This window comes from Python bivittatus, unplaced genomic scaffold (assembly GCF_059951505.1).
Source record: "Python bivittatus isolate LINGU-HERP-01145 unplaced genomic scaffold, Pbiv_v1 ctg000980_np1212, whole genome shotgun sequence".
Taxonomy (NCBI): domain Eukaryota; kingdom Metazoa; phylum Chordata; class Lepidosauria; order Squamata; family Pythonidae; genus Python; species Python bivittatus.
The window spans coordinates 10,517,396-10,534,235 of NW_028277125.1; the positions used below are offsets into that span (position 1 = coordinate 10,517,396).

The following is a 16,840-nucleotide window of genomic DNA, read 5'->3' on the forward strand; positions in this document are numbered from 1 at the left end:
GTTCATTGTTGTGCTTCTTGTCTGGACTACCTGGCAGGGCTAATAGGGCTGAGGACAAAAGCAGCAACTACTCAAGGGGTGTGTGGAATGAGCCCTAATGTCTCTTTCCTTCACTAATGGAAGCCATTAAAATGCAGTGGAGTAGATACTGGGCAGGGGGGAAATGCATGCTATCATGAGAAGACATGGAGTGCTTAAGTATATATGTTAGGGAGAGAAAGGGAGGATGACACACAAATGGTGTTTTGGGCAGGATCCCCATGTTATTGTAAAGGTGTAATTCTGTTATTATTCAAAGACGCTTCTTCTGAAGAATTGTTTCATGCTCAAAATACCCTGGTCGTATTTCGAAACAATCCTTTCTCTACACCAGTGTTTCTCAACCTTGGCAGCTTGGAGATGTGTGTACTTCAACTCCCAGAATTCCCTAGCCAGCATGCTGGCTGGGGAATTCTGGGAGTTGAAGTTCACACATCTCCAAGCTGCCAAGGTTGAGAAACACTGCTCTACACAGTGGGGCTTCCCATGAGAAGGCCACACGTGTGTATGCATGTACATTCTTTGAAAACAGGAAAGCAAATGTTTTGTTTTAGGTCTCTGTGTGGCTATATAGCCTGATATAATTTATTCAAAAACAAGCCTGCAAAAATTCAGACATGCATTGGACTGCAGTCATGCCAGCCCCCAGCATGAACATCTTCACTTAAAAATGATTTATTTTCAAGTAAGTAGCAGCAGCTTTTGCCTGATCCTGGTCAGATACATATTATTGTTATTTTATTCCTGTTTTCATCATTTTTCAGCTCACGACGTCTTCCATTATTTGCTCAAAATCCACATGTTTTATTCCAGTCCATTGCTAAGGATTTACTGGAACGCATGCAAGAAACGAACCGACTCCTGAAAAACTCGCTAACGTTTCCCCAGGTTGAAATGAAATATATGAAAAATCTATCTCGTCCCTTTATTCTCCCTCCCAGACTATAGGAAGAACAACAACGGCAACAGCAACAACAACTCCCCCCCCCCCCAAGTTTATAGGAGAACATATGAGATCAGCTTCATTCCCTCTGGGGAAGTGATGTGACAAAATAAGTAAGCGTCCCGTGGCTCTGACTATTTATCAAAATGTATTTAACTGTAATGGCTTGCTATCGGAAGATGCGCTGTTACCCAATGAAAGCAGGCAGGAACGGCAGCAATTGTCATGCTGTTCTGGAACATTAGCAACATAACTCGTGTCATTCTGCCGACATAAAACGGGCATGGCATAATCAGACAATAATCTCACCAGAACGCAAATGTGATTCACATGGACGATTGAGAAATAAGATGGCTAATTGAAAAGGACGGGCAGTGTCATTTCCACCGGAGGCTATGAGCCATGAAATGCACAGAGGAAAGGTAACAAAAAAGATGAAACGAAACAAATACGTTGTATGTAGAGGCATCCGACAGTAAGGTGACTGACAACCAAAGCTGCATGTTAAGAGGCAATCTGGTTGCACGGAGGTGTTTAATTTGGTTCTAGAAAGCCAAACAGTCTCTACTAGAAGCTTGTTCCTCAGTTATCTCAGAAGGACCGTTCGTTTTCATGACCCAGGGCTAGACTGTCTGAGTATTTGTTCTCTTGTCCTTTTCTAAGGCACCTAGTTGTGTGGTATTGCTACATTGATTCATAGCAGTGAATTCCTCTGTCTGGGGTAGCTACGGAAGCACTCACAGAAGCGCATTATTGTACATCTGTCTTTCTAAGACTCCTCCACAGACTGAGCCACCAGAGTCTGCTGTGAAGAATCGTGTAAGTTCTCAGTAACTTATTGGGACAACTGCAACAGGAATAGAAAGCTACTTAAACTCTGGAAAATACACCGAGTGAAAAATGTCCTTTTATATGAGCCCAACTACACCAGATATGCTTGGTATTTTACTTAGTTGTTATGTAAACAGTACAACCCCCTCCCACTTTTTCTTCTGCTATGCAATGGCAAAATGCAATAAAAATGAATGACTGAACAAAATTAAGCAAGATGATTACCTCGGTGGCCATCAGGGTTCACCTAGCCTGCAATATCTGTCATTCCAAATGAAGGCACTATTGATTTTTGGAGGTTTAGAAGCTTGGGATTTTTCTAGTTACTGCAGCATTCTGGTTGTCTCGCATTTTGCATTTTATGCTATGTGTGGGAAATCAATTGACGGTAGGACAAGGATGAATGGACTACTATTGTTTTATGTTTGGAAAAGAGCATAGATAAATGTGGCAAGAAGAATGCAAGAGTGAGTCCCATAGGATAATTTTCCCAGAGCAGATATACAATAACTTCCACCTGTAGATCCAGATCAGACTTTGGATTTGGGGAAAAAAGAAAAGAAAAAGGAAATCCAGAGCAGTTGTGGTATTGTGGCCTTGTGTGGGAATATCCTTGGGTGTGTAAAAAATATCTGAGGATGTTCTGTGGCTATTGAACAATAGTAAAAGAACAGGGCACGTCCATGGGTGGCTTCCTTTAAATGTAATTTCCTCTCCTAAGCCCCTTGTAGCCTTTCGAAGGTAGATTATGTGATCTGATGGCTTGAAATAGCCTTTGGTGCATCAGGCTGCATAATTTACCTTTGCCTTTCATCTCATACATTGTCTTTTGCTTGATCTGGTTTGTAGTTTGTGGGATGTTGTATGTTATTTGTTACTATTGTTGTGTAGTAATTACATCCTAAGTGTACAACAATACACTGCATATATCTGATAATACAGAGGATGCAGGCAACACTCTGTTGACCTGCAAAGTAGTCTCTGGGTTAGAGATTTTAGCTTGCATATAATAGTGTGAGCATCCTTGGGATAAAACTGGGCTTTGTTTGTCCTTGAGGTTTACTGGCAAAAATGTGCCTAAACTGATCGGCACAGATCTTATCATCAGCAGAGTAAAGGCTATTATCTATATTGGAATCAGATGATGGCCATGGCATATGGAAGACTCTGACTTGGAATGTAAGAGAATTAAATTGTAAAGAGCATTTGTTAATGAATGAAATGAATGAAAGAAAACTAGATAAGTTGTGTGTCTTGGAAACCAAGAGCAAAGGAAGGATGTAGTAGATTTGAATGAAAGAATCTGACTTGTGGAGTGGATGAATACATGCGGTAAATGAAGGTGTAGGATAATCATGAATGAAAGGGCTAAAGTATATGTCAGAATTGGGGTCACCTAGGTTACTGTGGATGTATATGAAAGGAGAAGTTCATAGGTTGGTGCCAATTAGATATTGTCAACTCCCAGTGACTCTGGGCAGTTAACAAAATGCGTTTTCCCCCAGATCACATTCATGCAGAATGTTGCACAATTTTCCCAAAACACATTTCTGGTTCTGGTGATAATGAAAGAACCAGAAATGTGTTTTGGGAAAATTGTGCAACATTCTGCATGAATGTGATCTGGGGGAAAAAGCATTTTGTTAACTGCCCAGAGTCACTGGGAGTTGGGCAGCATATAAATTTAATGAATTATTACTATTATTAATGTTATGAATGGATGGGTGGGAACAAGACAATAGATGATAGGAAAAGTGACTGGGCCATTTGGAGACCCAAGAATCAATGAGAATGGTAACTGTTGAGTATCTGCTTAGAAAAAGGTCTGCTGGCTTTGAATAGGTGCTGTAAGTGTGAGCGTATTCATATGTATACATTACACAAGAATGAATATAAATATTGATTTGATTGCCTATGATGAAAAACTGAGAGAAGTAGTAAAAGATAAAAGGGTGATGAGAGGTGTTGAGGGTGGGATAGACCATTTATGGTAAAATCTAGGGTGGCTCTTAAGGAAAAATGGATGTGAAGGAAAGGGAAAAAAGGGAAAAAAACAAGAAGTGAAAGTAGAATGACTGTAGGACATAAAAGTATAAATTCTGCATGAACAAAAACAGAAGAAACATTAATCCCCCAACACAATAAAGGAGTGTTGTCCAAACTTGGCCACTTTAAGATGAGTGGACTTCAACTCCCAGAATTCCCCAGCATGCTGGCTGGGGAATTCTGGGAGTTGAAGTCCACTCATCTTAAAGTGGCCAAGTTTGGACAACACTGCAATAAAGGGAATGTGGACATAAGGAGAGAGGGTGTAGAAGTTCCTTGGAACAGCGTGAAAAGAATTACCGTGCAGAATGCCAGAGATGTGTGTGGAGCTAAACTAATGGGAAATATGAAAAGGATACTTGGTGGAATTTTGAACTGAAAAAGGTGAATGAGAACATCCATATAAGACCATGACTGCTGCAAAAAAATGAGGCTAAAAGATTATTTTAATCAATCAATCAATCAATCAATCCATCAGTCAATCAATCCATCGGTCAATCAGTCAGGCTTATACACCACTCCAACTGACTGATTTTCCATTGCATAGAACTCCCCAATATGTAATTGGGATTAAAATAACAATACAGATATTTATTTATTTATGTGATGGAAGTAAATAACTCTTTTGGGAGTGGGGAAAGAGGGCTAAACAGGGAGGCTCCAGCAGAGTGAATGGAATTAAAAATAAAAACAATGAAATTATTTGGAGTAAAATTAAGATGAAGGACTAGTGGGAGGAGTATTTTAGAGATTTGTATGGGAAGCGTAGAACTGAAACAAATGTCATAAATGTTAGTGTCAAAGAAAAATGGATGAGAAGTAAGTAATGCTTACTCTGTGAAAATGTTGAAAAGTTAAAAGGCTGCAGGTATTGATTGGAGAAAGGCTAAAACGTGTGTGTGGTTTGCTTATGGTTATGTACCTTGTTTAATATACCATCTTGGATTGGGAAAATGTCATTATTGTTCTCTTCTGACTGAAAAGGTATGAGAGGCGAGCAAAGTTCGGGAAGTACAATGCAGCTTTATGCCATGGGATTGTACAGACCAGATTCTTCACGTCACTGAGATATGTATAAACATGAGAAAGAAATTTATTATACGCTTGTTGACTTAGGGAAAACGTACGATGAAGAGAATAGGCATCCATTTTAGAATGTTTTGCATGTCTATGGAATTTAACATTGGTTGCTGAATGCAAGAATAGTGATTTATGATGGAAATAAAGCATTTGCTTCATTTATTATTTATTTATCACTGACATTTCTATGTTCCACTCCAAATATGCTCTGAGTGCACTTGAGGAAAGAAAAAGAAAAACTCATTAAGGGATTTCAATACTGATCAGGGAGTATCACACAGGTGTCCTAGTTTGTTTAACGTATTTATGGATAAATGAATGAAGAATCTGTATGGTGACATTAGAGATGTGCTGATTGGGGACGTTAACATGCATGTACTTTTGCATGTAGACAATGCTGGGTTGTTGGCTGAGAACACAGATGATTTGCAGCAAATGGTAGATTGCACGATGCAACAAGGAGTACTCCTCTTTACCTTTTTCAACAATTTGTTGAAAAAATTGTACCATTGTACTCTGTAGCCCCAGAGTACAATTTCAGCAGTGTACTCTGGGGGCTACAGCATAGCTAACAAAAAAACCCAGTGTGTTTCTATGCAGGGGGCATCAACATGCACAGAAACAATGTTTATTTTTAATGCCCCAGGATATCTGGAACAAGGAACTCTGTAGCTTAGATCCAGTGGTCATCCCTTGTACATTTCCTGATTTTTCCCCCTAGTACTGTATTTCCTAGCTAAAATGCAGCCCAACAAAAGATGGGAGCACATTCCCACCCTATTTCCCCATTCCACAGGAAAGTTTGTATTCATTGATGAAGGAGTTGGAAGGGAGCAGAGAAAAATTAGAGTAATCTTTCCCAACCTGATGATCTGTAGACACTGAATTATACCTCCCAGAATGTCCAGCAATCATAGGAGATGTCTGTAGTTTGGGTCTCCTATCTCATATAATGTTATATAAAATAATAATAGAGAACAGCGTACTTCCCAAAATATATCATAGAATAGTTTAGGGCAACGTTGAGCTTTCTGATAAGGTATCACAGTTCGGAGGTGTAGCGGCTTTCCATGTCCGTCTGAATTATTCTTCGTTTTTTCCCCCCTGATAATTACTATACAAATTTTTATCTGTTCATGGTGGCACAGATGTGAACAGCATTGGAGAAAGGAGAGGCAATTGCTTAGAATTCTCTCTCCTAACATTCCTGATTACCAATAATGCCACTATCGTTAACTGTTATTTCTTGATGACACTTTCACAATCTTAGTCAAGGAATAGCTAGCATGTCAAACTTGTTACGCAAGGAGCCAAGCACATGCCTAAAGCAGTGTGGACGCCACGTACCTTCTCTCATCATGCCTGTATGATGTGGAGCTCCGGCCACTGGTCCAAATGAACATCTTAGAGGATTGGTCTCCACTGCCTCTCCTTACCGTTGAGGTTCTGGAGGGAAAATGGTAGGACCTAGGAGGAAATGGAGAATCTTCATTAGTGTGTGCTGGAAACCTGCAGGGCCACATCACATCCAACAGACCCAAGTGCCAAAATTGATTGCCTTGCAGGCTCTGCTCCATGGAGGGTGGCTTTTAGATGATTCCAGGTGATATGCAAAACAAGAGGATGACCTTTCACTTTCCTTCCAGGAGGTTCAGTTGACATTAAATAATTTCTTGCTCTTCTTTCTTCATTTCTTTTTTCCCCTGCTTCCCTCTCCCCTTCTATCAGACCTAAGAAAACCTCATTATTCTGCCTTCTAAAATGTGTGGGTTCTTTCTTCATAGCAAGCTCACTCATAATTGAGGAAATCTCCTGCTCCTTTCACTTCTCTAGTTGCCTTTTCAGGCCTTTTCTCTCCCTGTTTCTTCTTGATGTGAACCTTTTTTTGTTCATTTGCTTTTAGCATCCATGAGATTTCCAACAATTGTGATGGGTTGATGCTGTATGAACTCATCTCTAACCAACTGGCAGTTAAATTGAAATGGAGGTGAAAGTCCACCTTCTGGATGGATTTCTGATTGGTGTTTCTGTGGCTGCCCTGTGTGTGTGTGTGTGTGCATGCGTGTGTGTGCGTGACTGAGCGTGCACATGGATCCCATAGCAACTTGACCAGTGGCACCATGACTACGAAAGAGATTTGTTGTCACACAAGGTAAATGTTATTTTTCCCCCCCTTTTCACAGTTACTCCCCAGCTTAGGCTTCCTCAATCTACCATCTTCTAGATGTGCTGGACTACAGCACCCATCATTCTCAGGCAACCACTTTTCTGTATTTTCTAACATTTCACCAATGCAAAGAAAGAAATTCCCCCTGGGAAGCAACAGTCAAGTGAAAGAAAAATTTGTAATGAATCCAGACATGTATGTTTCTTCTTCTCTCACTTACAGTCATTGCCCTTAGCACCATTTGTACCACCCTTCCCAAAATGACTTTGGTATCAGCTGTTCTGTTCATCCTGCAATTGTTTCAGTGGTAGAGCATTTATGGCAGTTACTCCCAGAACCGCATGTTTTATTAAAAAGTGTCAAGCCCCATGTAGCTGAGCAGGGCAAGATCAAGGAAGCAAGAACTACAAAGCTTTCAGTAAGATATCTTTAATGCTCATCTGGAATAAATGCAGATTCTTGGAAACTGCGATAGGAATTTTCCAACTTCATCTATTAAAGTGGACTTAGAGATGCTTTTTCTCGGATTTCTCCCTACCTGGGCTGAACTGTCATTTATGGGATAAGTTGCCAACTGATTTGCCCTCTTTCATTTGATTCCTTATGTCTACATTCTGTTCTTTTCCTTGCCTCCCTGCAATCTCTCACAAAAAGGACATGGCTTTAAAGTTCAGTGCAGCTTTTTGGTAACCTTTTTACAGTATCTACTTATTTTGAAGCTAAAAATATCTGAGAGTTTAAGAAGGGTCAGCTCTGCCATGCAGCTGGATGAAGCAATTTTTATCAGACATTTGCCTGAGAGGGTGAAAGATGAATGTCTGAGACACAAAATTTCTTAAATGGGTGGAGCGGAGAGCACAGGACAGCGGAACAGTTGCCTTCAGTTTAACTAGAGGTGGCCTTGGGCCTAATTTCAAAAGTCTGCTGCTATAGATGAGTTCAGATGTGGCAAAAAGAAATGCTCCTTCTCCTAGCAGTGTACCGAGTATGGGTATGCAATAGGTACATATGAGAGAAAAGGGGTACTTCTGCCCATTATTCTTTCTGGCCCAGCCCACAGTAGCTCACAACAGATGATCTTTGAAGGAATGTAGTTCTGGATAGCAGTTGCCCACCTCTTATGAAATGTTGGCCATATCCAAAGGGTGTGTTTCAAAGAGCTTCTATTTGGACCTCTTTTATTTCTGGTTGGAGGACCCTTGAAACATCCTCAGAACATGTGAGTATGTGGAATATTACTAAATATAGAGCAGAGCTTGGCAGCTTGGTAGCTTTGAGTACCAAGGGGCGCATCAGACTTCTTAATGGCATCCACCCCCTCCCCCCCAAAAATGGATGAAATCTTGTGAGATTTTAGTTCGCTCTTCAGAAATCTTCTGCACAAATACTGAAATCCTGTGTGTTATTATGCAAAAACAGTGTATACGTGAGTTCTTTGGTGCAAAAGTCAGTATCTTGGTATCAGAACGAACATACATACATACATACATACATATAATCAAAGATCTATATCTCATGAAGTGTATTCAGTAGACATTATATCAAGATATGGCACATATTTATCTGTAAAATTCTTTGCCATTTTGTGAATTCATATTTTCTGAAAAAATATTCTAAATATATTTTTATTATTTACGGAAGAACAAATGTAAACCCTAGCAAGTCAATCTTCTCTTCTGCTTCTTCAGAACCAAATTAATTTTGTGTTACATCCATAGGTAGCCTAGCATATTTATTTGTATAAATAATACAATGTGGAGAAGGGTTTTTTTTAAGTTCTGTATTCCAGTGTCCGAAACTTCTATCTGAGTATCTCTCTACATCAACAGGATCCTCTTATTTGCAAGAAGGGTAATAGCAGAGGCTGAAAGGGAAGGAACATTAAAATAAAACTACTTCCCTTCCTTCCCCAAATGACTGTTATTTGAAGAAAACAAATACATACACATGGTCAAACTGCATATTGAATGTATTTTGCCTCCAAACTGTGAAATTTGTAGCCTATTAGATTCCTCCTCTCTGAGCGTTTGGAGACTAGAACTGTGGACTTTTACAGGTTTGTTGAAAGTGTAATATCTAATTTTATTTTATTTTTTCAGGTTGAGCAGGCAGATAGGACAGATAGAGTGGACAGCAAAATAGTTTCTACATGCCCAGCAATGTAATTGAATTTAATGATTTATATGGCCACCCATTTCATAACAGTGACTCTTTATTCAGTTTAGGCATCACCCAACTGTGGATGGTCTCTGAGTGGAGAAAAAAGAAATAAAGAACGAGATGGTGACTCTGGCTAACAACACATGCAAACATATGCAACAGGAGTCCCAACCACCTTAACCCAGGTCTTTAGGGCTTTCTGGAATGCCATTGGGGGGGAAGCACCAGGAACTCAGGGGGAACCTGAGGAAGAAGTCTTTGCTATGCTATTGATGCATTTATTTAGTGGATGAATTTATATGGCTGCCCTTCTTAACCAAACTGGGTGGCTAACAAAACATGTGTTTTATTAATATAATATAAAAGCCATGTGGCAACATAGAATTTTTTAAAAAAAGGCTCCTTGCAAAACTGTCTCACAACGCAGAACAGTAGACCCATACAGAGCTCCACTCCCCTGGCCCCAGTGCCTGAGGAAAAATCCAGGTTTTCAAAGCCTTCTGGAAGGCCAACAAGGTAGGGACCATCTTGGGAGAAAGGGGCATGCTGTTCCATACAGCAGGTGTGGTGACAGAGAGGTCATGCCTCCTGGGTCTCTGTAGATGACTCACAGAAGGGGCCTGGAGCATGCCCACTCTGCAAGCGGGCACTCTGCAATCTTGTGGTACAGGCAGAAACCATTGGAGACAGGCAGTCCCACAAGTAACTGGGCTCTGTGCCATGCAGAACTTTAAAGGTGACAGCCAGCACCTTGAATTGCACCTGAAAGCCTATGGGAAGTCATGCAGTAGAAATGTTATGTGGGCATACCTTGGTACCTCCAAAACTGCATGTATTGTGGCATTCTGGACCAGTTGCAGCTTTCAAATGCTTTTCAAAGGCAGCACCATGTAGTGTGCATTGCAATAGTCCAACTGGATTTGTGCAAAGGCTCTCCTGGCCATAGCTGCCATGTGCTCCTTGAGCAAGAGCTTGAGTGCTGGAAGACCCTAAATTGCACTCCAACTCTGTCTGGGAAATACTACCCTACCCAGAACTAATAATGGAATATATGCATATGGGGTGGGGGTGAGCCTAAAACCCAGTCTCTTGGTCTTGCCAGGGATCAGTTAAGCCTATTCTTCCTCATCTAGACCCTCATAGCTTCCAGGCACTGAGAAAGAACATTGATAGGATGGCCCAAGAGTTGGATGGCCAAGTCAGAAATTATAACTGAGTATCATCAGCATAGTGATATTTAACCCTATTTTAACAAACAACCTCACCCAGTGAGCCCTGAAGCACCTTGCAGAACAGAAGCCTAGGGTTAGACCTCCCCGTCCCCAACACTGTCTGGAACTGGCCTTGGAGGATGGAGGAGAATCATTGTAAAACTGTGTCCTCCACTCACAACCCTCTAAGCCAGCTCAGAAGAATACCAGGATTGATGGTATCGAAGGCCACTGAAATATCAAGGAGGACAGATATACCAATATCACCCGAAGTCTCCGTGCTATAAACTGGCCTGAAACCTAAGTGAATCCATCATTTGCCCAAATTCAGATGTGTTTTTCTTTCTCTGAATAAGGGCCCAGCCTAGAAACCAGTTTCTCCCCAGCTTCTATCCAAACAACTAAGGTATGGCTAATAACCAGCAGGCAACAGTGATTAGGACTCATGCTCCTTCAAAAGTCTTACAGAACAAGTTAGAAAATATATTCAGTTCTGTGCCAATGAGAAAGAATTCTTTGAAGATTTGCAAGGTAGAGCTGTGTGCTGCTTTACAGAAATTTATTTCTTCAAATCATAGGCTTTTATTTAATCTGACTTTTCCAAGGAGAAAAGCATTTCCAGGTGGGGTGGAAACTCCCTTTCCCCACATTGTTTCCCTAAAAGGGTATTCAAGGTACAGGGAGAACTTTGTGTGCAATTACTTTAAGAAAGGTTCTGAGAAACTGGATGAGATCAGAGACAAGTGATGGTGATGATCATGGTCTAGAAAATAAGTCCTGTGAAAATAGAAGGAAAGAATGGGCAAAATTTGGTCTTGAGTAGTCAGGACTGAAAGGAGACATGTTAGCACTCTACAAGCACCTGAAACAATGTCACACAGAAGAGCTGTTCTCTGTTCATCTGGAACGAAGGACACACAATGATGGGTTTAAGTTACAAAAAGGCTGGACTTCAACTGAACATTAGGGGAAATAAAACTTCAAATAGTGAGAACAATTCAACAGTGGAACCAATTCCTAGGAAGGTGGTGGACTCCCCCTCACTAGATGTGTTCAGGCAGAGGCAGAACAGACATCCATCAAGGATGCTTACTTGCAATTCTCACATTAAGCAGTGAGTTGGACACGGTGACCTTAGTGTGGCCCCTTTCAACTCTATAATTCTATGTGTGTGCGCGTATATATATATATATATATATATATATATATATATTGGTATGTACATGCTCTGAGTCACCGCAATGCTATGGTGCAAGGAGGATCCCTTAGGTGAGAAGACTTCACAACTGCTCATACTACTAGTGCTTTTGAGCTGACCATCTGTGCTATCATTAACCTTGCCTGCTTTATTAGCAGTATGAGGCATGGCAACCCTTTCCCATTTAACCTGCAATTACACATCTAATCTTGCGTAAAATCGTAACACTAATGACACCATTGCCGGCATGACTAAAGTTTGGATACCTGTGACTTTGTCTTCTGAGTTTCTTTGAAATTAAGGGTTGCATTCTAAAGAGAAACTCAGTAAGAAAATATCATAAACTCTGTAGGGGGCCATTGGAAACTTTCTTACTTTTAGTGACTATCCAGACATGATGAACTAAACTGTGGATCTGTAATCTTTGAACAATACCATTGTCAAGCCCCATCCATCTGGGCAAGATCAAGGAAGGAAGAACTAGACATATTTCACCAAGGTATCTTCTATGCTAGTCTGGAGGTAAATGTAGCATCTTGGAAACTGTAAGAGGAATTTCCCACCTTTGTTCATAGGAAATTCATTAAGGCAGAGTCTCTTTGAAGGCTTTGAATGTTTCTTCCCAGGTTTCTTGGCACCTGGGCTAGGTTGCCATTTATGAGATGGCATAACAGCAACAGAGTTGCTTATTCTTTCTTTATTGTTTACATCTACTCTCCCTTTACTCCTTTTCCAGCTTCCCCTCAATCTCTTACAATTATGGGATGGGTAGTCCCAATCTATGATAACAATTCTCCATCACAGGGGTAGACAACATTCTGTATTTTTTTCCCCATCAGTTTTTTGGCATCAGAGGTTTATAAGGAGACACTTGCTGTTAGAGGGTGTAGCCAGAATCTTCTGTCCTATTTCAGTTTTTTTCTTTTAAATATATGCGTATTAAGGCTTTTGGAAGTTGAATACATCTTCAGCTGTTATTCTTTCTTCAGGAAAAAAAAAATCAGTAAAATTTGGCACCTTGATTTTGGTGGACTCTAGAGAACCCAAAGCAGCTATTTTGTTAGCAGTTCATGTCTCTGTTCTTAATAAGACTTCAGTTCCCCAGGGAACACTGAGAAATAAGAAAAATGATTAAGTGTTTGTCCATCAGGTGAATTTATCCTGAGTTGTTTTTCCAACTCCATTTCAGAGTAGAAGTTTTGAATGCTTTCCTTCTGTGTGAGAAAGAAACAAATCAAAGAGACAATGAGCTCCACAGGGAGAAAACTTTTACTGTGGCCTTTTGCTGGCTCTATTGGTTTTCTGTTTAGAGGTAGTTTTAAAAATTGGGTGGTATTCAAAAACAGTATCTCTCACCTGCTGCAGTTTCAGGTGATACCCCCAGGGTTCCTCCTGGCTCAGCTCCCTACGGTCAGCAGAATGGAAGAAGATTTCTGCTAGATGAGACCAAAAGCCCATCTAGTCCAGTGTTCGGTTTCCCACTGTGGGAAATGTTTATTTTGCCATATATGAGAAAGACCAAGCCTAAGCAGTCGTTAGCTGTGCTTGCATGATGTATTATCCTTAGGTAACAAAACTGTCCAAAGCACAATTCAGCACATGCCACATTTTACCCAAGATTTTTGATTCATCGTCTCATGGAGATTTAAAGTAGGTGCCTTCTTGGATTCCTATGATCCAGAGATTCTGTGTCAGGTTTATTGCTGGTTATACAAGGAATCTAAACTGATAATACTTTTTGAGTTCACACAACAAGTCTGAGCTTTGAGAGAGATGGTGCACAGGGGGTTAAAAATGGTGCTGTGCTATCTTGGGTTACCTAAGCAGCTAATTGCACTGCATTATCTTGAGCTCCCTAACTCCCTTCCTTCAATGATTTCATTCACTGGACCCATTTTATTATTTGTCTTTGGGTGAGTATCAAAGTCAGAAAACTCTGCTGCTAAAGTTCAGATAGCGAGAGCCAGTTTGGTCAAGTGGTTAAGGCACCAGGCTAGAAAGCAGGAGACTGTGAATTCTAGTCTTGCCTTAAGCACAAAGTCAGCTGGGTGACTCTGGGCCAGTCACGCTCTCTCAGCCCATGACATTAGGCTCAGGTGACAAGCCAGTCAGTCAATTCCTGCCACAACCAATGGATCAACATTCAGTAGAAGAAAGCAATGGCAAACCAATTCTGAAATCTTGCCAAGAAAACTTCAGGGACTAGTCCAGGCAGTCACCAGGAGTCAACAATGACTCGAAAGCACCAAAAAAACCCCAAAACAGTTCAAATAAGGAAAAAGCCAGAAAATCTCCCAGTAAAGTGATGAAAGTGACTCCTCCATGACCCTTCTGTCATTGCTCCATCCTGACTGAGTGGCTGTTCTCAAGGGACAATTGAAACATAAGAGGACTACTATGTTTTTCTATTATGAGTACAGCCAAAAATCTCAGGTGCAAGCACTTCCACTACTCACTTTTCTTCCCTTGCTCTTGCAAGGATCAGTAATACATCTTTGTCCATGTTTCCAAACTGAGAGAAATATTTCCTTGAACTGAGGGAGAGTTAGGACTATGCAAAGCTTTGTGCATAGGGCATGGCTACAAATACAGCTCAATGTCCCTCCTCAAAGTCTAGTGAAACAGGAATGTTGCTTTGATCCACATGGTTCTAAGCCCCTTGTCTGGCCCTTCCAAGAACTGCCAAAGTCTTCTTCACAGGCATGGTGCATGCATGAAAGCTTCTAGTCAGCTACTGGAAGCACCAGAAGAGATTTCTGCATAGTCTGGGAACCTTTTCTAGCTACTAGGAATGCCAGACAAGGCCATGACACAACATGAAGTGCTTCACTGAGGAGAATCGCATGATCCTTTGGCTCAATGAGAATAATTTTGCCTCTTCAGGGTGAAGTACGTCCTCAAGGTGCAACCAATCCACCTAGCCCAGGATTATTGAGAAAAAGCAAAGTTCAAAGTTTGGTTTCAGATCCTAGTCTGTTTTCAGACCATTGTTTAAAGGGATTAATACAGTTTCTTGAATTTGGATGCGAGAAGGAATTAAAATGGTCAAAACCAAAGGCGGCCAAATCAAGTGAGGTACACATCAGGTCCCTTCCCCATACCTGGCTTCTTATTCTGAAGGAAGAGTGAGTGCAAAAACTGGTCTCTGTTGTTATTTCCCTTGAAGCTTTCTCTCCTCAGAACTGTTGGTTGGCAGGGTGAGATTAAGGCCAACTGATGTCCTAAGCACAGCCCCAAAGTGGTGCCCCTCAGCCCTTCCATTGCTTTTTTTTAAATAATGTTTTTATTAAAGTTTATATATATAAAAATCAATACAAAACTAAGAGACCTACAAACCAAAAGAAAAAAAGAGAGAAAGAAAGAGAAAAGAGAAAGAAAGAAATATAAAGGTGACTTTCCCTTCCCTCCAAACAAGTATGTGCATTAACAGTAACTTAACACCTTCTCTAATATTACTAGCCCTTCCATTTCTTAACTCAGGGTTCCTCAACCTTGGCAACTTTAAGATGGGTGAACTTCAACTCCCAGAATTCCCCAGCCAGCAAGTTGAAGTCCACCCGTCTTAAAATTGCCAAGGTTGAGGAACCCTGACTTAACTGACAAGACATTAAGACTCAACTCAAAGTTGAGTGTGGCAGTGAAAGAATTAAGGGCATGATAGCCAGGGGGAAAAATTCACTGGTGCCCCCCTTCCCTTGGTGCCCCTAAGGCCATGCTTATTGTGCTTAGTGTTAATCCAGAGCTGTTGGTTGGGCAAATCTACAAAAGGTAGGGAGAAAGAACAGGTAAGCTAAATCCAAATATTTGAGGCTATTCCCTTACTAGTTATCTGGAAATCTCTTTAAAAGTATTACTTGGTCAGTGTAATATCAATGGTCCAGGTGTGAGACTTGGACTGATGAGGAAGAAAAAGGAAAGAAGGAGGAGGAGGACTAATCGATCCCTGTGAATTGAATTTGCTCGTTTTCTCGATAATCTCTATCTTTTGTGCAACCCTAGATATCAATAAGACATGTGGCTACAATGGGAAACATAAGTGTAAGGCAATAACAGTAATTACATTCACACTGGTAGGTATTCCTCTCATTCTGCAATGTGGTAATTGTTTTACACTTCAATTGTTATTTAGAAAAGAAAATGCTAGGGTCCATCCAGCAATTTCCCTTGTTCATGGTGATAACTAACAAAATTATCCCAAGAGGTGTTTTTGTGAACGGCACAGAGGCATCTAACATTTCAATGACTTTCCTGCTTGTTCTGGCCTCTCATGGGCAAGTTCCAAAGGTCTTGATCCATGGGGATGACCTTTTTAGCAATGTGGGGCTCAGATATAGAGACAGAGATAGAGATTTACGTAGATATAGATATAGATTTAGATATATACACATATAAATAAATAAATAAATAAATAAATAAATAAATAAATAAATAAATAAATTTACAATTACTCCAATAAGTGCTTTAACCCAAAATGTAGGCTTTTGCATGAATTTTTGATGGAGAATGATAATCACAAATGCACTTCAGTTCTCACTGCCCTTAGATTTTGCCTTATAGATGTTCCTATCAACTTTATTTTATGCTCCTGCCTTTTAAAACTCCGATGGAAGGGTAGAGATGTCCTCCTTCTAAAACTTGCAGTATTTCTTCATGAAAGATGTGATTTACAATTCCGGACAGATGCTTGGATTTAAGGTAGATTGAATCCGATTGATTTACCACTGGAAACTATAGGCAACTTCATATCTGTCATTTTTAAAAATCTCAGAGCAATCTGTAGATCAACGGTGTTTTTGTTATCTGTTCTTCTATGGGGTATTTACCCACTCTTAGTCTGAAATACTTACAAAAGGGCTGAAATGGCAGACATAATGCTGTAACGTAGTAAATACTCTTGCCAGATTGATGGTTCAATTTATGAGACACAAAGCAATCCAATATGCTCCCTTTCATTCATGTTGTTGTTGTTTAGTCGTTAAGTCGTGTCCGACTCTTCGTGACCCCATGAACCATATTGCGCCAGGCCTTCCTGTCCTTCACTGCCTCCCTGAGTTTGCTCAGTTTCATGCTCATTGCTTCAGTGATGCTATCTAACCATCTCATCCTCTGCCGTCCTCTTCTCCTTTTGCCTTCAATCTTTCCCAGCATCAGGGTCTTCTCCAAAG

The 16,840-nt window shown here is 40.5% G+C and overlaps 1 protein-coding gene across 6 annotated transcripts in view; it reads right to left on the minus strand.

Moving 5' to 3' along the window:
* KCNMB2 (potassium calcium-activated channel subfamily M regulatory beta subunit 2) overlaps nt 1–16,840 on the minus strand; it is a 229,177-nt gene that overhangs the window by 25,606 nt on the left and 186,731 nt on the right. For 5 of the 6 annotated variants that reach the window (XM_088132602.1, XM_088132601.1, XM_088132603.1 and 2 more), the window contains one exon: nt 6,287–6,406. In XM_088132602.1, the coding sequence (XP_087988728.1) occupies nt 6,287–6,342 (56 nt within the window). In that variant the 5' untranslated portion in view covers nt 6,343–6,406. Of the gene's footprint in view, nt 1–6,286; nt 6,863–16,840 lie in introns of those variants that run through there. The other variant, XM_007422802.4, reaches the window with a different exon arrangement.